General features: G+C 42.8%; 1 protein-coding gene across 1 annotated transcript in view; it reads left to right on the top strand.

Annotated features, from left to right (window-relative positions):
- LOC145413192 (uncharacterized) overlaps positions 1 to 27,740 on the top strand; it is a 481,698-nt gene that overhangs the window by 24,308 nt on the left and 429,650 nt on the right. The window contains exons 2-3 of the mRNA XM_080282917.1: positions 12,369 to 12,510; positions 23,199 to 23,291. Coding sequence (XP_080139043.1) covers positions 12,405 to 12,510; positions 23,199 to 23,291 — 199 coding nt within the window. The 5' untranslated portion in view covers positions 12,369 to 12,404. The remainder of the gene's footprint in view (positions 1 to 12,368; positions 12,511 to 23,198; positions 23,292 to 27,740) is intronic.

Below are 27,740 nucleotides of genomic sequence, written 5' to 3'. Positions count from 1 at the left end.
CAAATTTTTGACTGAATTTCAAATAATTAGGTGTGCAAACCTATATGGTGATAAAGATTAAAATATTTTCCAATAAAAATTGCCGATTCAGTCCAAGCTTGCGTGTTTGTATCTCGGTCAGCTGATTAGTGGTTGGCTGTGGCAGACCTTGTGGTGTTCAATTCCTTGTTCATTTTCCTTTTTTTCCTCAGCTTTCTGATCTTCTTCTATCATACCCTCCACATTCTCGTCAACCACTGTCTAAACAACCATTCTTAGGGTTGTAGCTAGCAAAATACAGCTATTGTGTCAGGTATTATTATTGTTATTGTGTCAGTGTTATTATTTTATGTACTGTGTATGTTAGTTATGTTGGTATGGATAGCCTACATTCCAGAATGCTCTAGAATATCGTAATAATCACCGGACAATATTGGAAAATTCAGACAAAGTATGGTAATAGTCCAGGGAATGGTATGTGGGGCTGGACTTCTGCGATTCCCGGACTGGTCTCCCCCCTTTTTAGTCCGGCAAATCGAGGGTCGAGTGTACTTGGGTAGTGTGATGAGTAAGGATGTAAGTTTAGAAGGTGAAGTGCTTGAAAGGGTACAACAAGGAAGAAAGATTGCTGATTCCTTGAAACCAGTGATAAGAAACAGGGAAGTGAGCATGTAAGTGAAAAACTTACTGTGTGACAGTATTGTGATACCAACTCGAACTTATGGAAGTGAAGCATGGACCTTGTTGTAGGGACACAGTCAAGAGTTAAAGCAGTGGAAATGAGCTACTTGAGAGGAGCATGTGGAGTTACATGGAAGACAGATTGACAGATGAGGAAGTGAAGGGACGCTGTGGTGTGGATGTTGATGTGACAGGAAGCGTTAGGAGAAACAAATTGAGGAGGTTTGGCCATGTGGAGAGGATGGAGAGCGAGAGACTGATGAGGAGAGTGTATGTGAGTGGGGTGGAGGGGGAGGAGAGGGAGGGGAAGGCCAAGGATGTGATGGAGGGATGGAGAGGTATGTGAGAGAGGAGGGTGTAAGCTGGGGGGAGGGCAGTAAAATGGCGGGGGACAGGGCGATATGGAGGTGATTTGTTTGTGGTCACCCCTTACGGGATTAAGGCGTCTGGCAATAGATAGATAGATAGTTGGACTATCCGTCTCGACCGTCTGTAATAAAACTTTCCCATGAGTTAAAGATGAAAAGTAAGCATACATTACGATAAAGTACAGTAATCACTCATTTATCTGGACATAATAGAGCCAAAGGCATATCTAGGTAGTGACAACATCTGGATAATGAAACTATGCCCCTGCCATACCCAGACCGTACCTTTATGCAACCTCCAACCTACACCTAATCTATTTGCACAGTACCTATGCTTAATTTGGCAATGTTTTCCTTTCATTCAGTATATTTAGACATCAAAACACACAAAGGAATATCCAAAGTAATGCTAAACACCAAGAAAGCCATGCAGAAAAACTGCTGGAAGCCAAAAAACACCTTACCTAAACACTACTGTATGCACAGCACCCCTCCTGATTTTGGCATTGTTTTCTGGTCATTCTGCCATATTTTGACTTCAGAACATACACAGGATTATCCAAAATAATTTTCAACGCCAAGAACACCATACAAAAAAAACACTGACAACCAAAAAATACCCTTCCTATACACTACTTTATGTATAATACCCTTCCTAATTTTAACAGTTTCCAGGTCTGTGCCATATTTAGACATCAAAACACACCCAGGAATATCCAAAGTAATGCTAAACACCAAGAAAACCATGAAAAAAAACACTGAAATAAAAAAAACAACCTACCTACACACTACCGTATGTACAGTACCACTCCTAATTTTGGTACTGTTTTCAGGTCAGTCTGCCATATTTAGACATCAGAACACACATAGGAGTATCCAGAGTAATGTTAAACACCAAGAAAACCATGGGGGAAAAAAAAAAAAAAGCATTGAAAACCAAAAAACACTTTACCTGAACACTACTGTATATACAGTAACCCTCCTAATTTTGGCCCTGTTTTCCGGTCATTCTGCCACATTGAGACATGTGGCTTTGACCATTCAATGCGGAGACGGACGGACATTTTAGCTCTGGTTGTGGGTTATGTACTAATTCCCATGCTCACGGCTCAAGCCCTATGGCCACAATACCGAATGTTTGAAAATGTCGGTTGGGCAGTTGAAATTCTTGGAGAGTTTTCTGTCCGGATAATAGCTAGTAAATTTGGATAATGGTTTAATAGAGCCAAGGTCCAGTGTCTGGCTCATGAATTCGTCAGGATACTGAGCATCTGGATAAATGAGGGACTACTGTATGTACTTTTTATAGCCTATGTTGATTGGGAGAAGGCCTTTAACCCCTACACCGCGGGCTTGTTTACCAATGACTTGCGTGTGCCGCGGGGTTATTTGGGCTCCGACAGACTCTCAAAAAATATTTGCCAAAAATCAGTTATTAGTCCTAGAATAATAAAATTACATATGCTTATGGCACATACCTTCAGCTTTCTCCTGGAATGATTGTTGAGCCTTCGTCGGTTACCGTAGGACTTGTGGAGACCTCTGAAGTAGGGTAACGAAGTCTCCACTTTACACTTCCTGACAACCCGTAATATGATTACCACAGCCAGATACAAACACTATAAACACTATTCTACAATTTTCAAGTAGTTTGGGATCCATACTCAAAAAAAAAAATGTGAAAGCAATGGAAATTACGAGCGCGTCTGATCGTCGCACTGGCACTAGTTCGCTTTTGTTACTCTGTCATTTATTATTCATAAAACCCCTCACACTTTATATTTCTATTACTATATAACACTTATATATATCTACAGTCTTTATCCATAAGTTTCCTTCAGTAGTATTAGTTTATTGTCACTGTAGGGATTCAATTTCTTTCAGTAAAATACATACATAGCATTCACTTTCTCGTCCTGTATACTGGCATTGAGAGTGAATGTCACTTTCATCTTCACTCTCATAACTCATAGCATTCAGACATGCTAGAGTGAAACTTTCACTTTCATTACTCCTAGGGTATATACTCATATTCTTATAATACTACTCATTTACATTTCTATTTACGTTCTCTATTTTATTTACGTTATTTACATTTCTATTTTATTTACACTGTGTTGTGCACTGTCACTTGAAATAACTTATAAAACTATTTTCCATTGTTCACGTATATTTACATTCATTACTTTCACTTGCTGTTTACACATTATTTACACATTATTTACAATTCCACTTGCACTGTTTTACTCAATAGAAAGATCGTAGTCACTCTTTTATCAATTGTCAGCCCTTTACCTCTTTCTGCACGAGGTTTAGTAGGGGGTAAAGGTCACAGGGCCATTTGCATAGGGGTGAAAAAAGGCCTTGAAGTCAGCAAGAAGAAACATACGTACCCTCGCATCGGAAGATGAGAGTAAACTGATAACGGAGGGCCAGCGTGGAGGCCTGTTTAGGGGTTATTCAGAGTTACCAATATTGGTTCTTGAAACAGCTAAGTCTAGCACTGATATGATTGGCAGGAAATCTAGACACTACATTATAAATTTGGTAGTTCCAGGTGAATGTAAATATCACTTAGGCTTCTCCCTTCCCTCCTTACATGTATATTTGTTACGAAAATAGATTAGAGGCCTACTTAGGAGATATATATTCAGAGCTACCAATGTTAAATCTTGAAACAGCTTTGTCTAGGACTGATATGATTGGCAGGAAATCTAGACAATACATTATAAATTAGGTAGTTCAGGTGAATGTAAATATCACTTAGGCTTCTCCCTTCCCTCCTTACATGTATATTTATTACGAAAATAGATTATACGTCATATTTCAAGGGGAAAAAAACAGCGAAAATTAGCGAACGAGTGCACGTGAGGTGTTGTCAGGTGATAATTAGACAATTCCAGGTATATGGCACTCTCACTTACCTTATTTCTTTCTTGTATATATTATTTGGTATAAGAATACGACATAGGGCTTATTTCAATGGATGAAATCAGTGAAAATTCCAGGGAAGATTTACTTAGCGTAGCACGGCCGGGCAGGCGAGAGGATAGGGTAATGGAGGGGGGTAGGGAGGGGAGTCAAGAATGGGGAGAAATGGCTAAATTGTCAACAATGGATGGGAGTACAGATGAGATTAGGAGTGCTGACTAGTGTTGGACATTGGCAGTACTGATAGATGATACAAGCCCCCACTTGGAAGCTCGGGTGAATTCAAAATAACACAGAATCACAAAAGCGACGCCCCGCGGTATGATCCCTTGCTCCCAAGCGTCACGAAAGTGACGCCCCGCGGTTAAGGGGTTAACAGAGTCCCAAGGGAGGTGGTGAGGAAGGCAGTGAGAAAGCTTAAGAGTGAGGAGTGGCTGGTTAGAGTGGTTATGGTGATGTAGAGTTGTCTCTCAATTATCTGTTGTAATTCAGCCTAACCCTCCGCCGGATATTGCAAAAATGCCGGGTATTGCATCGGTACCCCTATTGCATTCGGCATTGAGCTGGAGAATGTCACCACCTAATCTATCTGTCTCGACTCTCCATCCTAAAACATTTCCTACAGTATTACCTATGATTAAGGGATTAAAATCAGCCATAAAGTACAACATAGGCGGTCCTCCACATTCACGGGGGTTAGGGGACATTGACCCCCGCGAATGTGGAATTTCCGCGAATGTTTGGTGCGCCCTCCCGTAAATGCCTCTACAGCCGTAAATCACTCCCTGTGAGCAAAGTATGCACGTACTGTGCTTAATAAACCCTGTCTGGGACCTGAAAGCACTATAAAATATAACAAATAGTAACAGACCAGATGCATAAGAACGTTTAATAACAAAGAAGTTTTCATTGGGTATGGCTATACTAAGTTAGGGTAAATATGTGCCTCGTAACTTCCACAGACTCCCGCGACTAAGTGTGTCTCACCCACATCCATATGAGTGTGGGCAAGGCATCAGCTACATATTTACCCCAACTTCTTACAACCAAACCACCACGTGGGAGCACGGTGGTTTGGTGTGGGCCTGGTTTGGCGCGAAATGACCCGTGAGTGTCCGCACTGCTACACTTTGCAGCCGAAACGGAATCTTGGCTCCACAGAGGGGCAATCCACGAATCTGAGAGACCCATGAATGTTGAATCTACGAATGTGGAGGGCGGCCTGTACAGTACAGTATTTATAGAGTACTGCACTGTACATATAGTACAGTATTACAGCACATAATTATACTCACTTCGTGTTGGCACCACCACAATAGCCACAGAGTCAGCCAGCACGCAGAACTAGGGTATAATAGTCAGGGCACTAGAGCATGGGGCACTGAGGAGCCACAAGGGAAGTCACAGCACTACAGCAGTGAGTGAGGCACGGGATGTCACAGGCTAAGTCACAGCACTTGAGACCAGCTACTGTGTGGGTCACAAATGCACAAGGCACAGATAGGTCCTCACTATACAACGTCCAGTGGAGATAATGAGAGGGCGACAATTGGCTTGGTGCATTGGGTGGGCCACTTCCACAACGCATTGTGATTGACTGGCATGTGTTGCTGTGTTGCGGGGTCTGCCTGCCCACCAATTTGGTCCCATGCCTGAGCTGTCTATCTATCAATTGCCAGATGCCATAATCCCATAAGGGGTGGCCATTTGACTTTTGAGTTACGGTATGTATTTTACGGAGAGGGGCACTAACCCTCCACCAACCCACTTGTTGGCACGTAGGAAGCACGTATGGTTTGGTTATATGGTTACCACCCAGCATTGTAAATGGTTTCTTGGCTTATGGGAAACCATTTGGCTTGTCACTCAATGTAAAGCCACCTGTAAAAGAAAGAAAAGCAATAAGAAGTGACAAGAAAGATGGGAGAAATAGGAAGAGAAGAGGGCATGCATAGAAAAAGAATGATAAAAGGCTAAAGAAGAAGTAGGCAGCACTACATCAAGTAAGTGGATGATGGTCGTCACAACCTACCATTGATGTCTGAGCTGGATGATACATATTACTGCTGAAAAATTGCATAGTACCACCAATTTCTTCCCATTTCTGAGCTGGATGCAGCCTAATTTCACCGGGTATTGTTTTAAAAGAGCCGAGCAGAAAGTGCCGGATATTGTGACGACAGGTAATTCAGAAATTATTGTATGTGGGTGCTCGCACCCAAGTGAGAGTGAATGGAGATTTGAGCAACGAGATTTCCTTGAATGTTGGCATGCATCAGGGGTCGTTTTGAGCCTCTTCTTGTTTATCGTGGTGCTTGAAGACCTCTCACATGACTTCAGAGATGAACCCCCTTGGGAGATGTTTGCCATTGATTTGGTGTTGATTGCAGAGAATGAAAGGGAGGAGGAAGAAAGGTTAAGGAATTGGAGAAATGGTATGGGGCACAAGGGCTTGAGAGTAAAAGCAGATAAAACAAAGTGATGGTATCTAGGTCAAAGAGGAGGGAGAGTGGAAATGTGTGGTTTGCCACAAGAGTGTGGGAAGTAATTTCATCTTGTGCAGTGTTTATAATAAGTGGGTGCATAAGAGATGTAGTGGTATTAGAGGTAGGCCGCGAGATAATGCTGCTTTCATGTATGCAGTGTGTTGGGGCGAGCATGTAGAGCTTGTTAGGCATGAAAAGATTGAACTTGCTGGTGAGTTTCTTTAGTGTGTGGAAGAGTTTTGTTATTTGGGAGACATGTCATGTGCTAGAGAAGGGGATGGAGGTAGCTCTGTGGCTAGAGTGAAGAGTGTTTTGAAGAAGTTCAGGGAGCTGTTGCCTCTCGTAGCTCTCCCTTCGTACTTAGGGAGCTTTGTATGCGGCATGTGTTAGGAGTGTGATGCTGTATGGTAGCGAGACCTGGGCAGTAAAGAAAGAGGATGTTTGTAGGCTAAAAAGTACAGAAATGACAATGATTAAGGAGATGTGCAGTGCGTCCCTGAATGCGAGGCTTGGGAGGACTAGGTTTACGATGGAAGGGTTGAAGGGTAGGATGGGACTGGAATGTATTGGTGTTGTGATGAGGAGAGGTAGATTGAGATGGTTTGAGCATGTGGAGAGAATGGAGGATGAAAATTGGGTGCAGAAAAAGAGAAGGGTTAATGTCAGGGGTAAGGTTGCGAGAGGTAGACCGAAAAATACCTGGGACAAGGTCATAGAGTGTGACGTCATGGATACGTGACTGAATAGGGAGGCTGCCAGAGACTGAGTATCATGGAAAGCTGCCATTAGATGACAGATACCTACGCATGCAAGCATTTTGGAACCTTTATAAACGAAACGATAAGGTGTATTACCAGAGGGTTAGTGATCTGCCCTGGATAAGACCGATCTTAAGAACAAATGAAAAGCTTCTGACCTTGATGGCTGAACAGATGATGATGAAAGAAGATTCTGAGGATGGTGATGTGAAATGTAAGGAGAACAGATGATGAGGTGAGAGAAAGGGAGATTGTGCAGGTGCTTGAAGTTGTGAAAGTGGATATACACTGGTTAACTGAAATCACATTCAAAGATGAGTGAGTGAAAGATAGGTAACATGAATCGGGCATACAGTATATGCTGGAGTGAAGGAAGGTGTGTACACTGTTGTATGCAAGAAATGGTAGGAGTGTACAGTGTAAAGTAGTACGGAGTAGTTAGATTGAGGCGTGTAATAAGAGTGAAAGTAGAAAAACGGGTGTGGGCAATTGTGTGCATGCATGTATCCTTGACTCAAGTGAAAGGGGAGTTCTGCAGGAATGTAGAAGTTACCTAGAAAGTAGATTAGCTTGAGAGTATTTCTGATTGGTATATCACCAGCCTTTTGTCCCAGGTAGCTTGATAACCAAGGGTTGATTATAGTTCTTTGATAGGAACATGTGTTGTTATGGGAAGAGACAAACAGGTAAATGAGGAAGGGAATGAGCATTTTGGTGTTGCTGTGGATTTGTTGGGAATTATAGAATTTGAAGTACCTCTATCTTGAGATAGTTTGGCCATATGGAGAGAATGGAGAGTGAGGGACTAAAAGGGTGTATGTGAGTGAAGTTGGTGGTGGGAGGGGAACAACCAAGGATGAGATGGAGGGATGGGGTGTAGAGGTACAGTATATGGCGGAGGAGCATGTGACTTGGATAGAGAGAGCGATCAGTATGGTGGAGGACAGAGTGATTTGGAAGTGATTCATTTGTGGCCACCTTTTTCAGGATTATGGTATCTGGTTGTAGATAGGCAGATAGATCAGTAGATAGCTTGGCACTTAGTATTTATTAATTCTGTGCAGTATCACTCGTAATACAACTAGGTTAATGGCTGCAGAAGAAATGATCACTAGCCATGAGCTGCACAACAGATGGCACTCAATGGAGAGCGGTGCTCTGTAAACAGCGCAGAGCTGGAAATTGTACCACCCCTGGGGGTAGGGGGGTTTTCCAAGAATACTCCCCCAGTATCCCTGCTTGTCGTAAAAGGTGACTAAAAGGGTTGGCGGAGGGTTAGTGCCCCTCCCCGGAAAAGAACTAACTAAAAAGACAAACAATAAGCCTCGGACAAGGACTGACCAAAAGATGACGACCAAGGACCGGACAAAGGACATGGTAATTGGAACTTGGAATGTAAGGGGAGCGAATGATGAGGTGAAAGAGAGAGAGATTGTCCAGGTGCTTGAGGGTGCGAAAGTTGATGTATGCGGAATAACTGAAACGAAATGGAGAAGTGAGAGTGTGAGAGAATGGGAGTATGGATGGGGTATATGTGCAGGAGTAGGTGAGAATGAGAGGGCAAAAGAAGGAGTATGTATAGTTGTGAGTAAAAGATGGAAGACGAGCATAAGAGAGTATGGATCAGTTGGGTCGAGGGTTGTGTGGGTTAGACTGAAAGTTGGAATACAAATGTGGATGATTGTATGTGTGTATGCACCAACGCAAGATCGTGCAAGCAGAGTGAGAGAAGAGTTCTGGACAAATGTGGAAGTGTGCATGGAAAAGTTTGGAAGGAATGAGAGAGTGTTTTTGTTTGGTGATATGAATGGTAAAGTAGGGAATGTGAAGGTGGATGGAATAGCTGGTAAACGGGGTGTGCCTGCTGAAATAGATGAGAATGGCAGTGCGTTAGTGGACATTTGTGCTGGGAGGGGGTTGGTGATAGCCAGTACCCTCTTCAGGCACAAAATGATCCACAAGTATACATGGCGAGTGATGAGAAGGGTGGGTGGTGAACTGAATGAAAGGAAGGCAGTGATTGATTATGTGTGTGTGGATGAAAGGATGCAAAAATGTGTAATGGATGCAAGAGCTTATAGAGGTTGGGGGAGTGGACTTTCTGACCACTGCTTGGTGGTGGCCAGAATCAAGGTCCAATTAGGATGGAGAAATAGAAGAAGGGAAGGACGCGAAGAAGGAGTATTTGTAAGGAGAATGGAAAGGTTACAAGAGGATGAGAAAAAGGCAGAATATAAGAGAGAAGTGGAGGAACGATTGGGCAAATATGAATTGGAGCAAATGGGGGACGTGGAAGGTGTGTGCAGGATATTTACAGAAGAAATATGTGCAGCATGTGATGTGGTGTGTGGGATGAAGAGAAGATGGAGGGGTTTGCAAGGAACAGCGTGGTGGACTGATGAGGTGAGACAGGCTGTGGCACAAAAGAAGAAAGCATACAATGAATGGATGAGAAATAGGGGCGTGGAAGAAGTTGAGAGGCGGAAGAGAGAGTTATATGTAGAAAGAAAGAGAGAGGTGAAAAGATTAGTAAGAGAGAGTAAGAAGTGAGCGGATGAGGAATTTGGAAGGAACTTTAGTGTAAAGTGGAGGAACTGTAAGAAAATGTTCTGGAAAGAGGTGAAAAGAGTAAGACAGGGTGAAAGTGAAGTTAGCAGGGGAGTGAAAGATAAAAATGGTAGATTACTAGTGGAGAAGGGAGAAAAAGTGAGCAGATGGAGAGAACACTTTAAGGAATTGTTGAACATAGAGGATGGAAGTAATGCGAGTATAAGTGGCTGGGGAATGGCTGGGAGGAGGAGGCAGGTGAGAAGACAGGAAGAAGTCAGTAGGATAGAAGTTGTGGAAGCAGTGAAGAAAGTTAAATCGGGGAAAACCCCAGGAATTGATGGAGTGTGTGGTGAAATGCTGAAGTAGGGGGGAGAGATAGTAGTAGAATGGTTGTGGAAAATGTGCAGATTGGACTGGGAGGAAGGTAGAGTTCTGTAGGATTGGAAGTCAGGTATAATTATTCCCTTGTACAAAGGAAAAGTGGAAAAAGAAGTGTGTGGTAATCAAAGGGGCATCTGTCTTCTTAGTATAATAGGAAAAGTGTATGGTAGGATACTTACTGACAGAGTTAGAGAAAGAACAGAGGAATTAGTTGGAGAAGAACAGGGAGGCTTTAGGAAGGGAAGAGGTTGTGTAGATCAGATATTCATTCTTAGATCTTTAGTGGAAAAGTTTCTAGAGAAGGGAAAGAAGTTGTATGCGGCTTTCATGGATTTGGACAAAGCATATGACAGGGTGGATAGACAAGGATTGTGGAAAGTGTTAAGAATATATGGAGTAGATGGGAAGTTGTTGAATGCTGTGGAGAGTATGTATGATGGTGCTAAGGCTGCAGTGCGTGTGGATAGTGAACTGAGTGAATTTTTCTCTCTGAAAGTTGGGTTGAAACAGGGATGTGCCATGTCTCCATGGTTGTTCAATCTGTACATGGATGGGGTAATAAAAGAGGTACAAGGTAGGGTAGTGGATGTTGGAGTGGCCCTGGTGAGAGAGGGTAGTGTTTGGAAACTCCCTGTACTGTTGATTGCAGATGATACTGTGTTGTTGAGGGAAGACGAAGGAGAGCTGCAAGGCTTGGTGGATGAGTTTGGGAGAGTGTGTAAGAAACGGAATCTAAAGGTGAATGTAGGGAAGAGTAAAATGATGGTCTTTGAGAGAGGTGAAGTCAGTGAATGTACAGCGAGGTTGAATGGTGAGGAATTGGAATATGTGAGTACGTTTAAGTACAGTACTTGGGTAGTGTGATGAGTAAGGATGGAGGTTTGGAGGGTGAAGTGCTTGAAAGGGTACAGCAGGGAAGAAAGGTTGCTGGTTCCTTGAAAGCAGTGATAAGAAGCAGGGAAGTGAAAAAGTTACTACGTGACAGTATTGTGATACCAACTCTAACGTATGGAAGTGAAACTTGGATGTTGCTGGAAGGACACAAGTCAAGAGTGAGAGCCGTGGAAATGAGTTATTTAAGAGGAGCCTGTGGAGTCACATGGAGACACAGGCTGACAAATGAGGATATAAAGGAGCGTTGTGGTGTGGATGTGAATGTGATAGGAAGCGTTATGAGGAACTCATTGAGGTGGTTTGGCCATGTGGAGAGGATGGAGGGTGAAAGACTGGTGAAGAGAGTGTATGTGAGTGAGGTGGAGGGGGGGAGAGGGAGGGGGAGGCCTAGGATGAGATGGAGGGATGGGGTGGAGAGGTATATGAGAGAAGGGGGTGTGAGTTGGGAGCGGGGCAGTGAAATGGCGGGGGACAAGGCGACGTGGAGGCGATTTGTTTGTGCCACCCCGAACGGGATTGAGGCGTCTGGCAATAGATAGATAGATTTTTTCCTCCAAGTTCTCATAAAAATGAATTCATTAACCGGTAGATGTGAAAAATTATTTAGAGTGGTTATGCATCCAACATCCATTCCTTCAGTGCTGTGGTAATCTCCTTTAGTACAGTAAACACTTAAAATAGTAAAAAAGTTTAGTACAGCAAACTTAAATTAGCACAGTTTGCTTCCACAGATGTGCATGATTTTTTGGGGGGAGAGAGGAGGGGGAGTCAATCATACTGGAAGTTGAGAGATGTCACAGCCATTGAGAACATGCTTTGGCTGAGAGGTGATGTCACTGAGTGACTGAGTGTCAGTCTCCTTGTGCTCACCAATGTGCTTACATCATACGAGGGTGTTGGACTTCTTTTTTTTATTATTATTATTACCTGCCCTTATTCATCATGCCAAATTGCAATTTTGTGTGTGTGCCGCTCATTCTTTAGAGCATTCTAGGGATTCTTGTGCCTTAAATTAGAATCTTGTCTGGTGTAAAAAAAATTTTCCACAAAGTTTGTTATTTGTCCAGTATGACAGTGTTGTCTGATCTATTTACAGCATTGGATGAGAGATCACTGTTTATCATTACTGTATTGCATATAGGTACTGTTAGGCAAGGAGTACTGCACCAGTACAACTGGTACTAAAAGTTGGGTTAAACTTGTAAATTGGCTTTGTAGGTACCTTAGTATTAGAGCTTTAATAGACAATTTTTGTGCAGCTTACTGGACTCTGCAGCATAAAAAGATCATAAACAATGTACTGTAATATGTAACAAAGACTTTCTGAATCTTCTTTTCAGACAAATTGTTGGTCTCAGGTGTGAGAGACTGGTGTGATGGCTGAGCAGGAAGGTGTGACTGCTGAGTCCAGTAGCACAGAGAAGTCAGGGGGTGGCCTCAGGAATTTCAGATGGAACAAAGAGGAAAATGTAAAGCAGCAAGGTATGGAATACTTAATAAAGACAAAAGTATTAAGAAAATGTAAAGTAGTAGAGTATGAGTGCAAAATAAAGAAAAAATGATTAAGAATGTAAATCACCCTGGTATGAGTGCAAAATTAAGTGAAAAAAAAAAAGTGTTTAAATCAGCAAGGTATGAGTGCAAAGTAAAGAACCAGCAAGTTTTTTTTTTTTTTTTTTTTTTTTTTTTTTTCTATGCAAGGAAGAAGGAACCAAAGGCAAGGAGCCAGCAACCATTCCTTCCAAGAAAAAACAAAGACAATACAAGAGAGAGCCAAATTCAAGATCCGTTCATTTTGAGATGCTTGGACACACTGCATTTGAAAGATTGGAGATCATAGGAAGTACGAAATACAGACAGAGGGAGACAGTTCCAGAGTTGACCTGTTGCATACATGAAGGACTGGGAGTAATAGTTAACTCTTGCATGTGAGAGTTGGACAGAAAAGGGATGAGAGTTTGTTGCTAGACGGGTTCAATGCGCCCGTCGTAGAGGGGGAGGGATGCAGGCAGATAGTTCAGAGAAGCAGTGACCATTGAAGTAACGACAGAAAGGAGATAAAGATGCAACAGTGTGGTGAAGAGACAGAGGTTGAAGGGAGCCAGTAAGAGGAGGAGAGTTAATGAGATGAAAAGCCTTTGACTCCACCTTGTTGAGAAGAGCTGTATGTGGGGAGCCACCCCACACATGAGAGTTGTACTCTACACAGGGGTGAATAAAACCCATATATAAAGTAAAAAACTGTGCAGGGGAAGGTATGGAGTCGGCTTGGCACACCTAATCTCTTGGAAGCAGATTTTACAGGAGATGTAATACGATCTTTCCAAGATAAATCCCAAGAGAATTAAACCCCAAGTATGTATAAGGATGATGCAGGATTGAAGAGGATATTATCAAATGTTAGTGGGTACTCCTGTGGAATTTTTTGTAAGGTTGATGGGTGTAGGAACTGAGTCTTTGATGCATTAAAGACAACAAGATTATTTTTAGCCCAGTCAGAGACACAAGCCAAGTCAGACATTAGGTGTGCCATAGCCTCATTCCTTGTTTGTTGAAGTAACTGCTGAGATGGACATTGCAGGAACTGAAAGGAAAGGTGGAGGGTGGAATCATCAGCGTATGAGTGGATAGGGTTATATTTACAGCTTAGAAGATCATTGATGAATAAATGGATGAGAGTTGGTGATGGGACAGAGCCCTGAGGGACACCGCTGTTGGTAGATCAAGGAGTAGAATGTTGGCTGTCTACAACAGCAGCTATAGAACGACCAGATAGGAAGCTATAGGTGAAGGCACAGATAGAAGGATAGAAACCGTAAGAGGGCAGTTTGTAAATTAAGATTTATGCCAGTCTCAATCGAAAGCCTTTGAGATGTCAAGTGAAGTGGCAAAACTTTTGCCAAAGTCCTGAAAGGAGGATGACCAGGAGTCTGAAAGGTAGGTGAGAAGATTGCCAGTGGACCATCCTTGATGGAACTCATACTGACGTACAGAAAGAAGGTTGTGATAGGAAAGATGCTTTAAAATTTTTTCTGTTAAGAATAGACTTGAGAACTTTTGAGACACAGGATGTTAAAGTGATAGAGGGTTGGGAATGGTCACCCTGGTCCGTCTGATCTAATAGACCCATCAACTGCCAGTAACCAGCTGCCCTTGTCGGGTTGCCCCAATGTTTCCCAACACTATTATTGTTGTGTGTGTCTGCATCTTAGTGTGGTATGTGCTGTGCAGTGCTGCATTACATGTGTTGTTTTGTGTGGGCCTATTCTACAATGAGGGTATGTGTCACTGAGGGCTGGTTGATGTCCTGATTCCCCCCCCCCCCTCAAAGTTTGTCTCTGTAGTTGCTTTGTGTGCATGGAGTCTGGGAGTGCTTGGTCCTTGAAGGTGAGTCAGGTATGTCTAGTGTCATATGTCACTCCAGGGATCTTAGTGGAGGGTGTATGTGGCACAGGTACATTGTTAAGAATGATGTAAGGGGAGCACCTGTGTTCATGTTTGTTGCTTATGAATGTGGTGGTGGATTTGGCTGCATCAGTCATGAGCCATTTGTCTTTGACCCAAGTCTGTGGTGCTTTGAAGTAGTCGTGATACATTGTGCAGGCTGTGTCTGTAGTGTGGTGGGTGTGTTTATGGAGCAGTCATATACATATGAGGCAATGTTTGTTGGTGGCTAGGCTGTGGGTATATCATACATGCATAGGTTGAAGAGCATGGATGAGAGAACAGAGCCTTCTGGTACTCGCTTAGGGAAATTTCACGTTCATGATGACTTGTTCTAGATTGTCACATGTACCTGTTCTTGTCTACCAGATAAATGATTGGCAAGCCAGCATTTAGTGTTGTTCTCTATGTTTGTGTTGTAGAATAGTTTGTGTCGGGGTATGGCATTGAAAGTTTTACCGGTTTACATCATTGTGAAAAGTGTGTGTTTTCAGGGTCTCATGGAGTTGTTGTCAGATGATTGCTGTCTGGGGTTAGTGAGAAATGTGTTTGTAGTGTTGTGCTCTTAAATCCTTATTGGTAAGGAACAAGAGCGATATGAGGTGTGACTTTGTTGAGAGTGGGGTGTTCATTTATCTAGTGTGACTTCCCAAGTAGTCTAGTGTTATGGGTTTTTAGGAAGAAGGGTGTGTTGGAGCCTTGTTTGGCTTAAGTATAGTGATAATTGTTCTGTTTCTAAATATCGGGAATGCTACATTGTGTGTATGAGTAGTTGCTGATGTTCCAGAGGCCTTGGATGCTGTATGGTCCTAAATGTTTCAGTTGCAGGTTACTTTTGCCATTCTGTTCAGTGTTAGTAGAGCTTTTTGTTTATGTGGTAGTGTTGTGCATCTGTTTTGGAGTGAAGGAAACATTGACATCAAGTGGAAAGGACTGCTAATGCTGAGAAGATTGTTTTACATGCACAGTATCTATTGGTGTTAGGTGACTTATACTTATGTAGTGGTTAATGAGCATGTTTGCTTGTTCTTTGTAGGTAGGGATGTGTTGGGTGTTGAAGTGATGATAGTGTGGGTCTAGCAGGTATATACTTGTTTGTGACATAGTAAAACTGTAAAGTATTTTCTAAAGCCCAGAGGAGTCTGTGGAGTGACCTAGTTTTGTTACAAGGGCTTTATGGTTGTTCGTTTTCTTTGGTGTAATTTTGTTGTTTAGTTCTTGGAGTTTTGTGGTTGTGCCTTGTGTGTGTGTGTGTGTGTGTGGGAGAAGGGAGTTGTGTTTAAGTGGGTTGTGGTGTTTAATGAGGTAACAGCTGTGAGTACAAATAAAGTGTAAAGAGAGATGTTTAAATCAGCAGGGTATGAGTGACCAAAAAAGAAATGGAAAATGTAAAACAGGAATGTGTGAGTGGAAAATATTAGAATATTTAATAGGCCTTCGGCAGTCTTTGTTATGGTACGAGTTGTGTACAACTTGTGACATACCAGTAATTCTGAACCGTACAGTACGATGTACTGTAGTTGCCTTTTACATTGGCTTTCAGAATTAGGTTATATACAAAGAGGGGCCAGGGGAGAAGTCCATTATCCGGATGGAGCCATTACCTGGGCATGCCTTTGTCTCTATTACATCTGATAATCGAGGGATTACTGTATACAGTAATCTCTCTATTATATATCCGACGTAATAGAGCCAAAGGCATGTCCAGAAAGTGGTCCCATCCGGATAGTGGGCCCCAGCCTCCTGGACTTGTACTTAACCCGCCCCATCCCGACGTTTTCTGGGCAGTGGTACGCCCCAGTCCCGACATTTTTGGACCTTTTTTTTTTTTTTTTTTTTTTTTTTCCCCTCAAACATCCGCTTTTGGTGAGAAACATCGAAAATTCATAGAGAAATCGCCCACCTGAGGTTTAAAATACTTGATCTAGGTATGAGTACCTCCTTACCTGACTGGGTTTTCTAACAGGCTGGCACCAAAGAAAACGAGTTCTATGGGAGGGTAACTATTTTATCCATTCATAAACAGTATTTATTTATTTACTTGGTACAAATTTATATGTAGTACAAGATTATATTGGTTTTCAAACAGTAATATAGGCATTATAAGCATTGTTTCACTCACTAACTCATCACCATTCATGACCTTTTTGTCCGAAATAACCTGATCATCATTTCTGACTGTTTCTTCCTCTAATGCTATGTAAACTTTGTCCTCCACATTGTCATCGATTGGGGAATCACTCTGGCCCTGAATGTCTTTATTGGCCAGGTCACTGGTAACAGGTGAATTGACGAGACAATGGCGTGTGGGGGGGGGGAGAGGTTATGCGGTGTAAGGCATTGTCCCTGCTTGGCATCCTGTAGAGGAATAGAGGAAGGTGTCCCGTGTATACGTGCCAAAAATCACTCGCGAAAATTGAAAATTGTGCAAATTAGGGACCTTGCAATGTTGCCGCGTTAATTCACGTCTCCGGGATATGAGTGCACATCATGTGAGGACGTGAATTCACGTCTCTGGGACACGGCGGGTTAAGGATCCTAACCCTGTCTAACTTTGAGGGCCACCTAAATAACTCCCTACCAGAAATGCATATTACCTATTTAAACCTATTTAAGACCCTATTCACACCAGTAATGGACAAAAGCATGAAATAAATGAAAAGAAACCAAAGAATGAGCAATTAGAAGTGACTGTACCTCAACCAGGGTACTTACAGCATGTCTGTGGCCGCCTTCTCTAAGGCTTTGGCAGTGGTGAAAATGCTCTTGAAGCATGTACAATAATCCAGTGTTGTGCAGCACTTACAGTCAGTCTTTGCATTGTGAGTTATAATTGTTTAACACTGCACATTCTGTTAATTGCACCAGGCCAGTTTCAACCGCCAGTTTTTCACTCCGCAGTTAATCCTTTGCACTCTAAATTCTAATTTCTTAACACTGCACAACACTGTAAATTCCTGTGTGGTCTGGTGGCGAGGTATTGCAGTTTATTCACAAAAAACGAGGACGTTTGGCATCCATTGCGATAAGCATCCACTGGCGATCGAATTTAGGTGAGGGGGAAACATAGTTGCCAGCACGGCCACATTACCAGACTCCTCAGTTTTCATTACCAAATTTAACTTTTCATTACCAAATCTATAAAGCTAGCATTTATTCTTCACTAATTATATATATACAAGTGGAAATTCAGTACATGTAAGCACTCTCCTGATAATTAACAGCATGTTGATTATTTTCACGCTATGTAGGCTAGCAGATTAATCAGAGAGAGCAAACAATCCACCATCTCCATCCTGTATATCCTCATACATGTGAAAAATCCGTCTGTACTGCATTATTCTGATTCATTACAAAACAAATTTTTCATTACCAGATTGGCTTACATTTGGTAATGAAAAATACCAAATGGCAACCCTGACAGGGAGGGGGGAGGAAGGAAGGGGTGAAGGGGCCGTGATGTAAACAGCTGTTTGGCGCCGCATGGCAATTTCAAATTACGGGTGGGAAAAAATTCTGATTTGGGGGGGATTTTTTTCTTTTTTTGGCCATTTTTGGGTTCCGAAAGTCCAGGCCCACAATGTCCGGGAAGTGGGGTGTCCAGATAGTGGGCGTCCGGATAGTACGGGGATTACTGTATATCATCATCATCAGCCATGGCAAATCCATTCCTGAACAAAGGCCTCCCCCAACCTTCCCCACAAATTCCATGACTGAGCCAATCTCTGCCATGTTTTCCCTGCAAACTTCTCTGTCTCATCTGTCCACCTCCTGGCTGGCCTTCTGCTATGCTTACTATCTCTTGGAGTCCTGTCAGTTAGTCTCTTGCTCCATCAGTTATCTCTTATTCTTGCTACATGACCTGCCCATCTCCATTTCTGTTCTTTTATGATTTCTGTAATGTTTTTGACTTTAGTCTACTGTTTCACCCAGGTTGATCTTTTCCTGTCTCTTATCCCCTCCACGCCGGGCTGTTTATACCACCGTCGCCCTCTCAGTACAGGCATTTTTCCTAAAGTTGCATGTTTTCTGACCTTAATATCTGAAAAAGTAGAGCAATTAGGGAAACAAATTAGACACTATATCATTCAGGAACTCTTCTTCTTGTGAATGAAAACATCCCTAGGTCTGTAGGTGGTCTCGTTGATGAGTAAGGACGTGAAGAATATACCGTAAAGTGGGGTAAATTCAGACTTGGGGACGACTTCAGACATTTCGGGAAAATATGTAAACCAATTAAAATACAGAGAAATGAAAATCTGGTTGTGAAAAAAATACAAGTATTATTAAAGAGGAATGTTGTAGCTATAACTTAGATAAAATAATAATGTAATCCCATTTACAGAGTTTGTGTAAATATTCATTGAATATGTCATAAAAAAAGGCATGCTTTTTTGTTTCGGTCAAACTTCTACTGAGCATAAAAGATGGGAAGGTGTGAAGACGTGACCATCACCAGAATGTTGCAGAAGCATTTGCTATACCATACATACAGTTACTTTGGCCTTAGTGTGTGTAGTTCAAGGTCCACAGGCCTAACAGCAAATTTTCTTCTTTTTTTTAGATTTAATGGGGTTACTTTGGACACGTGGTGACTTCAGACAGAGAAAGGAAAAAATATAGCTTCCAACCTGTGTGCGTGCATGCGCAGACACAGAGATGCGCACAGACAGTATTTCTACCTAACTATAAATAGCAAGCATCCTTTCAATCATGACAGCATCTGTCACTTGCTCCCTTCTTTAGAAACCTTAACTATGTAGGGTGACAGTTGTTGACATTATTTGGGGGATGCTTGCTGTGCATTACTAGGTGAAATTACTGTATATTAAAATTGACTTTCTATTACAGGAGGCAAAATGCCTAGGAAATACGTCCCAAAAGTGCTATACTAGCAAAGTAGATAAAGACCGCATAAAAAAAAGCCAAAGATGACATTGAAAAAAAACACCTGAGTGTGCGTAAGGCAGCTGCAAAATGGATTTTAAGTAAAAGTACCTTATATGACAATCTAAAGGGAAAGCACACCAAAGCAGCTGGTGGACAGACTGTGTTGTCGTCAGTAGAAGAGAAATACCTTTGTGACAGAATGAGTACATTGAACGTTTTCTCAAACATGTCAGTGGAACACAGAACGTGTTCATTAACCCTACCATATCTGATTACAGTGATGTAGACAAGGATGACATTGTTAAAATATTGCTAGAGCCAACACTTGACAAAAAATGTTGTATGATATTCAATGTGGATGTCAATACTGTAGCTGGTCTGTGAGAGAGAGAGAGAGAGCGAGAATTATTGGGTAATGAGGCTCAGCATGATCAGTAAGTTTATATTAATAGGTGTAGAAGAAGGGGATGAATAAGAAAAGTGATAATCATGTGATACAAATATTTGTTTAATTTACGGGCTCTAATTTTGCATATCATTACTATAGCAAATTGGCACAATGAGCCATGAATTACTCAGGCTGTAATGTATTAAGTCTGGTGCTACTTGTGATACTTATATTTACCAAATTAAGATTTATTTGCTTTATCTCAAGAATGTTACTTTTATTTTTATAAGAAGTTGTGTCACAGGTGTGCCTTACATTTTCAAGGTGTCATTACATGTATTTCACAAAGAAAATCATATATTTTTTTAAGCTAGAAAAGTTCCTACACATTCTGTGTACCAGAATTCAATTGTGATAAACACTTACGTGGCTTTATTTCATACACACATATGTGTATGTGTTCAGTGTGAGAAAAGGAGTACAAAATAAATTATGATCATTATTTAGTCCTATAGGGGTTACAAAAATATGTTTTTCACAGTTTCTTTTTTTAAAAACCTCTGTCAGTGTCTAAAGTCACCTCAGCGGTGTCCGAAGCCATCATCAAATACACGCGCTCCCATTTAAAGGGCAAAAGCATTGACTGTCTGAAGTCACCCCATCCCAGTCCGAAGTCACCCCACATCAGTTATGACTTCAGACAGCATTATAAATATTTTTTTTAAATACAAGCAGAGATCTGAATTTTTTTCACCTGTCTCACTGTAAAGCTACGTTCTTAAGCCACACGTTCATACAAGAAATAATCTTGTTAAAGCTTAACATGCTGAGTTACGACTTAGAACTGGTAAAAATCGTCCAGGCACCCAGGAACAACGCTCCCCTCGTCCTTTCAAAAATAACCATAGGATTTTCTTTAAAAAAGAAAAAAAGTGCAGCAGTTCTGCTATCTAGGAGATGTATTGGACTGTGAAACAAGGGTGGAGAGAGCAGTTAGAACAAGAGTGGCATCAGCATGGTTAAAGTGGAAAGAAATAGCTAGCCTACTGGTCAACAAACACATACCACTGAGACACAGGAGTAAAATATATGAGGCCTGCATTAGACCAGTATTGATATATGGTGCTGAAACATGGGCTTTGACATATAGACTGATAAATGTTCTGAGGAGTACTGATCGTAGAATGTTAAGATATATGGCAGGAGTGTGATGGGAGGACAGAGTTTTGATTGAGGAGGTAGCCAGAAGATGCGGGGTGAAGGATCCCGATATCATCTTGAGGCAGAGGCGGCTTAGATGGTTTGGTCACGTGAGGAGGAGTGAGGAAGAGAGCTGTGTGAGAAGAGCAGAGGAACTGGAGGTGGTGGGACGTCGACCGCCAGGAAGACCTAAGAAGGCCTGGAAAAGTGTTGTAATGCACGATATGAAAAGACTTGGTATTGGAGAAGATTTAATCCAGGATAGGAAGTAGTGGAGAAAAGCCATTGCATGTCCAACCCCAGTTTGAATATGGGAACAGAAGGGTGAAAAACGTAGATGACGATGATGGTGGTGATGTTTCCCAAACAGAATTACTTATGTTATCCTGACCTAACTTAACCTAACCAAACCTAACCTATCCCGTTAGGGCTGCTTGGCTAAGGTGTCTGACTGTTGTATTGAAACGAATACTCCTGCCGAATGGAAGTGTACTGTACAGTACATACACATATACAGTGCTGTGTACAGTACTATCATATGCATTTGTACAGTACAGAGATTTCTGTACTGATATTGTAATCATATCATGAGAAGGAATCTGTGTGTGTGTGTGTGTGTGTGTGTGTGTGTGTGTGTGTGTGTGTGTGTGTGTGTGTGTGTGTGTCTCCTGGTGGCCGCGCGACTTTCGACGTTCAGTAGAGAGGCGGAAGGCCGCTGTCTCCGAGCATGTACTTGTGGGTTGTGGTCTGTGTTCGATGGTGGTGGCGGTCGGGCAAGACTTATCCCAGTGGCCACGCAACATTCAACGTTCGGTAGAGAGGCGGACGGCCACTGTCACTGAACATGTACTCGTGGCTTGCGGTCTGTGTTACAATCTCAGTGACAGTTAGGAAAGACTTAGCCCGGTGGCCGCGTGATACTGGACATTGGATGGGGATGTGTACAGACATTTTGACACTGCTTGTGGGTTACATTTGTATTACTTGGGCGCTGGAGGTTTGATGAGAGTGATTGGACTAACGTGCGATTTTGGCCGTTCAGTACGGGGGCAGACGAACATTTTAGCTCTGGTCGTGGGTTACAGACTTCTTACCGCTCATGGCTCAAGCCCAGGGGCCTCAGTACCGAATGTTTGGACATGTCGGTTGGCCGGCTGAAGTTCTCGGGCACTTTTACGTCCGGATAATAGCAAGTAAATTCGGATAATGGTTTGATAGAGACAAGGTCCAGCATTCGGATAATAACACATCCGGATAACTGAGGGACTATTGTACTTCCCATGCACTTTTGGCAAATCGCACATGGCCACATTCACTCTTCTTTGACTACTGCCACCAGTCCTAGATACCATCACTTGTTTTATCTGCATTTACTCCTAAGTCCTTGTGCCACATACCATCTCTCCACATCCTAAATCTTTCCTCCACCTCCCTTTCGTTCTCAGTAATTAATACCAAATCATCAGCATGCAACATCTCACGCAGGAGTCCGTTTCTGAAGTCATGTGAGAGGGCTTCAGACACGATGGTAAACAACAAGGGGCTTAAAACTGACCCCTGGTGCACACCATCATTCACAGAAAACTCATCACTCAAATCTCCATTCACCTTTACCTGGGTGTGAGCACCTACATCCATGGCCACAACCACCCGAATGAGCCACTCCTCAATTCCAAGCTTCCCCATTGCCCACCTCCCCACCTCTTTAGGGACTCTGTCAAAGGACTTCACCAAATCAACAAAAACAAAGTACTGTACAGTTCCCTTTTCTTTCCCATATATTTTTCCTGAAGCTATCAAACAAGGATTATGGCATCAGTGGTCCCTTAGCCTGGCATAAACCCAAACTTCATCTCATACAGTATTCACTCTTTCTGTAATCATACTACTAGAACTCTCATCATTACCTTCATTATCTGGTCTAAAAGCTTTTGCCTCTATAATTTCCTCTTTCCAGGGCTTAACGCATTCCCTTGTGCACATTTCCAATTACATTCTTCATCCAGTCATCTGGGACAACGCACTGATATGTATAATAATCAGCAAACCACAGCAGTTGCACCAGAGATGAAAATTAAAAGTAAAATTATTGGAACCATCATGAATGAGGACAGCTCATGACAGTACAGTGTCGGAATATATAATGTTCATGTTGCAGCAGCATGTTTTCTTTGATTTTAGTTTCTCTTCTCGCCACATAATTTTTTTTCATTTCAGTTCCTGTTCTCACCACTTTTTTAAATTTCAGTTTCTCTTCTGAGGTACTTTCGTAATGAAGGGAAAAAGGCAGTAGGACATGAGGCAGCAACATCAGCAGAGCAAGACTCCTCTGAATCTGCACGTGAGTTGAACACAGCCAGTCTGTATATGAAGCACTATAGAATTTAACTTCACAGTTTTATTCTGCCAACATCTCTACTTTGATTATGTATTTTTCTTTTTAATTTCTTTTCTTTCTTTTTTCAATCTCCCAGCAATTACATTATGTTGAGATTAGGAGCTGCCTTTTCTGTTATGTAGAGGAGTGGCCACCATTGACCCTGGAAGGTACAGTTATGAAAGTGAAATGTGGCTAAAAGCTTGGTTAGCCACATATTCATCACTCTTAGCAGGAAATGTTAAGCTGCAAGTATCTTTGCAACACTCACATTGTTACACTTCTTATATGTCGCAAATTGCATCTCAGCTGTCATTTTTTCCCAAAAGCTTCCAGCAGCTCTTGGGAAGTAATAAGCTGGTTTTAGCACTTGGTTTGCTTCCATTCAATAGAAAACATCAGCTGTACCATATCCAGTCCCAATACAGGAATTCTTGAACTGGAAACATGGCATCATTGTTAAAGTAAGATTCACCTCCCTCCTCTTTTTTTTTTTTTTTTTTTTTTTTTTTTTTTTTGTGAGAGGTTAGCTTTCATTAACCCCTTCCATACAAGAGGCCTTCTCCAGTGCTACACAAAATCATCTGGTGGTTGCTAGAATAAAATTTATAATGTCATCGGATGTATGGGATGAAGATAGATACCTAGTCAGGGAGGAAAGAATTGGTATAGTACAGTTCAGTTTCCCATTTTTAAAAATTTTTGTATTACAAAAAATTTATTAGTCAAGAGACAGTTCGTGTCAGTGGAAAGCCCAAGTTTTTCCACTTCCACTGAGATGACCTTCCATTGGGTACGATGATTTTGAGCTACTGTTTGGGGAACTTGATTATTAAATGTGAATGATAAATGCTGGATGCATTCTAGGAAGATGACAGTGTCTCAACCTCACATCTTAGAATACAATGTACTGTACAGCACACACTCATTTTATGGTGAGGATGCATTTGAAAAATCCAGATTAAGAATTATCATATGTTGAGTTGATTATAACGTAACTTCAGTGGAGATATACAGTAATCCCTCTAATATCCGGACGCCCAATAACCGAACATCCCCACTAACCGAACCTTATCGTCCTGGGATCAAACATTCCCAAAATGGTCCGAAAATCCAAAAAAATTGGAAAAAAAATCGATTTTTTGCCGTCCGTAATTTGAACTTGCCGCGCGCGCCGCGTGAGAGCATTGTTTTGGTTCGTCATTCCTCCGACGTCCGATAGAGCGCCGCTGCATCCTCCCCACTTCCCGCCTGTCTCTCACCGCGACAAGACCTACGCTCTTCGTCATGGCTGCCCACGTGCTCGCTTTTGTGGTGGTGCCGTACTTGCTGCAAGGCCTCCTGCTGCTCTCTGCCCTACTCTTAGTGTGTGTGATGATGGCCCCGCCTCCTGAGAAAAGGAAGAGAGTGGTGTTGACTCTGGAGAAGAAACGGGAGATATTGGAGAAGGTTGATGCGGGTTGGTCTTCCTCTCGCATTCTCCGCGAGTTCAACCTGGCCCGGTCGACTTTGTTTGATATCAAGCGTTCCCGAGACAAGCTCATGCAGTACACGGCTGACTTCTCGTCGAGAAGCAAACGCAACGTGGAGAGGAAGGTTATGTTTACTCCCAAGTATGCAGAGAGATCGACCGCTCCACGTTGATTTGGTATCGACAGCAACGTGCAGCTGGTGTGATGGTACGATGGAGCAGGAGCTGAAGGCTGCTGCTGAGAAGTTTGCAAGGCTTCACGACGCCCTAGACTTGCATCCGAGGGTTGGCTCTTCGCGTTCAAGTTGCGACATGGCCTTACTAACCGTAAAGCACATGGCGAAGCATTGGACGCACGAGGATGGAGTGGGACGAGTTTCGGCACAAGGTGAAAGGCTTGATCGACAGGGAGGGCCTCACTCTCGGTCAAGTCTATAACGCTGACGAAACTGGCCTATTCTATCGCTCGGTGCCAACGAACACTCTCGCCGATGAGACGGAGAAGCGTGTACCTGGCCACAAGCTTTCTAAGGAACGGATATCTGCTTTGTGTTGTGCCAATGCTAACGGCATGCACCGGCTTAAGCCCGTTATTGTTGGCCGTGCAAAGCAGCCTTGGTGCCTTCGTGGGGTGATGGATGTCCTTCCTGTCGTATGGTACCATTCTTTGAAAGCATGGTTCACAGCTGTGATTTTCAAAGACTGGTTTCACCATCACTTCGTCAAGGAGGTCATACATTACCAGACGAAGACACTGGGAATTCCTCGCGACCAGGTAAAGGCTCTCCTTCTCCTCGACAATGCACCTGCCCACCCGTGCGACAAGGACTTGGTTGCTGAGAATGGCCGTATTAGGTGCATGTTTCTGCCACCTATCCCGACTGCTCTCATTCAACCAATGGACCAAGGAGTGATCGTGGCAACAAAGCGCCTGTACCGTCGGAAGTTCCTGGACGCAGGTGATGGTGGTTCTCGAGGACGAGGACGAGCGCAGGGAAGGACGTGACACTCGAGGCAAGCGGACTTTGGAAAACCTTCGCCGCTACAACATCAAGTCTGCGCTGTACAACTGGGCTAGTGCATGGAAGGAAGTCCCTGTGAAAACTCTTGAAAATGGTTGGTCTCGTCTGCTTCTCGGAACAGATGTGGAGTACGATTTCCTAGGGTTTGACGTGGATGACTTCCATGCACGGCTACGTACGCACGGCGACGATGTTGATGTGGACGATGTTCGTGAGTGGTTGGACGACGACGAGGGCGATCCTGGGTATCAGACGTTGTCTGATATCGAGATCGCGTCTTCGGTTGCTGGTGTCAGTCCCGAACTTGAAGATTCCGACGACGAAGGCGATGATGATGCAGACTCCGCCCAGCAGGACACTGCTCCAGCCATCCCCAAGCTGAGCGCACTCCGGGAACATCTAGAGTTCGTCCTAGACTACCTGGAACACCCGGACTGCGACAGGGAGATGGGGCCCTTGGGACTCGTGGAGGAAGTGCGTGCTTTCCGGCAGCGCATCATCAATCGCCAGAATCGTCGGTCCTTGCGTCAGTCAACGATTGACAGTTTTCAGGCCCGTGACCCCCGCTGTGCCAAGCCCTGGTTCCACTCCGTTGCCTCCCCAAGACAGGCCCTCATGCTCCGAGCCACAGCCCAGCACATCAGCTACAGTGGAGTCACCGCTCGACGTGAGTTTGCGGCTGTCTTCAGAGTCTTCTGTAGTCGGTACGCCATCACCACTACCCACCGATGCACCCTTGGAGCGCCTGCCAGTGATACTCTCGGGCTCTGACAGTGAATAAACAGCAAGAACTTCTCCACTAGACCACACGGGAATTTTGAGTGTTGTGCAGTGAAAAAAACGGTGTGTTGTGTTAAGGTTTTCAAGTTGGGAGAAAAGACTAAGTAGAAAAGAAATTTAACGTAACTAACCTTTGTTTTGGCTTTGGAAACTTAAAAAAACTTGGGAAAAGTTAATGTGCAACACTTAAATTTAATGGAACATTATTTGGACTAAAGTGAACACTGTGAAAAGAACGGACTTCTGTGTGTTAGTGACTAAGTTCAGTGCAAGACTTCAGGAAGAGTGTAGTGCAAGTGCTTCAGGAAATCGTTCTTACTGTCAGAGTCCGAGAGAGGAGGCGGTTATTCATCGAGGTGGCCAGGGACTTGCTGTAAGTAGCCAAAATGTTTCATGTTGTACTATTTTCCATACTATATTTACCAGAATGTTTCATATTGTATTTTTTCCCATACTATACTTACCAGAAAGTGTCATACTGTACTTCTTTCCATACTAAACTTACCTCATGCATGTGCAGTAGGAATGTGTTTTTCAGAGTTCGGTTAGGTTCGGTTAGGTTAGGTTCGGTTAGAGTCCATAAGTACCAGAATGTTTATTAATGTATGAACATACTTCTAAACCCACATTTTATGTGTCTATTGCATTTATTTCAGTCATTTATGTGCCTTATTGGTGTGATTTGGGTGTTAAATAGGTGCTATGCATGTCCGGAGGGAGTTGTATAGGTGTTTCTCTGTGTTAGGGTCCGTAAGTACAAGTCCATAAGCTGGGGCCCAATATCCGGACAAAACCAATATCCGAACCTACCGATGGCTCTATTGATCCGGATATTGGAGTGATTACTGTATTTTTGGTTAAGGGTCACCTACCGAACAAAATCTAAAAAACAAGTTTCCAACTCACCTAAAGTGGTTGATAATTCACCTTTATTTACTTGTTGGTTACCATCAACAGCAAGTGTAAAAATTAGTTTCCAGCTCACCGAAGGTGGTAGTTTTTCACTTTACCACCCTTCACTTGTTGCTTGAACTCGAACACCAAGTTATTGTTTCACCACTGACCTCACTGCCATACACACTCACTCAAAGTGACCCACCTCATAGTTACTGAGTTCAAAGGCATATATTGGAACAAACA

The sequence above is a fragment of the Coenobita brevimanus genome, chromosome 95 (genome assembly GCF_032717465.1).
Source record: "Coenobita brevimanus isolate Jiangsu-jjx chromosome 95, ASM3271746v2, whole genome shotgun sequence".
Taxonomy (NCBI): Eukaryota; Metazoa; Arthropoda; class Malacostraca; order Decapoda; family Coenobitidae; genus Coenobita; species Coenobita brevimanus.
Note: the sequence above shows the minus strand (reverse complement) of the source record. Positions and strands in the feature narration are given on the sequence as shown.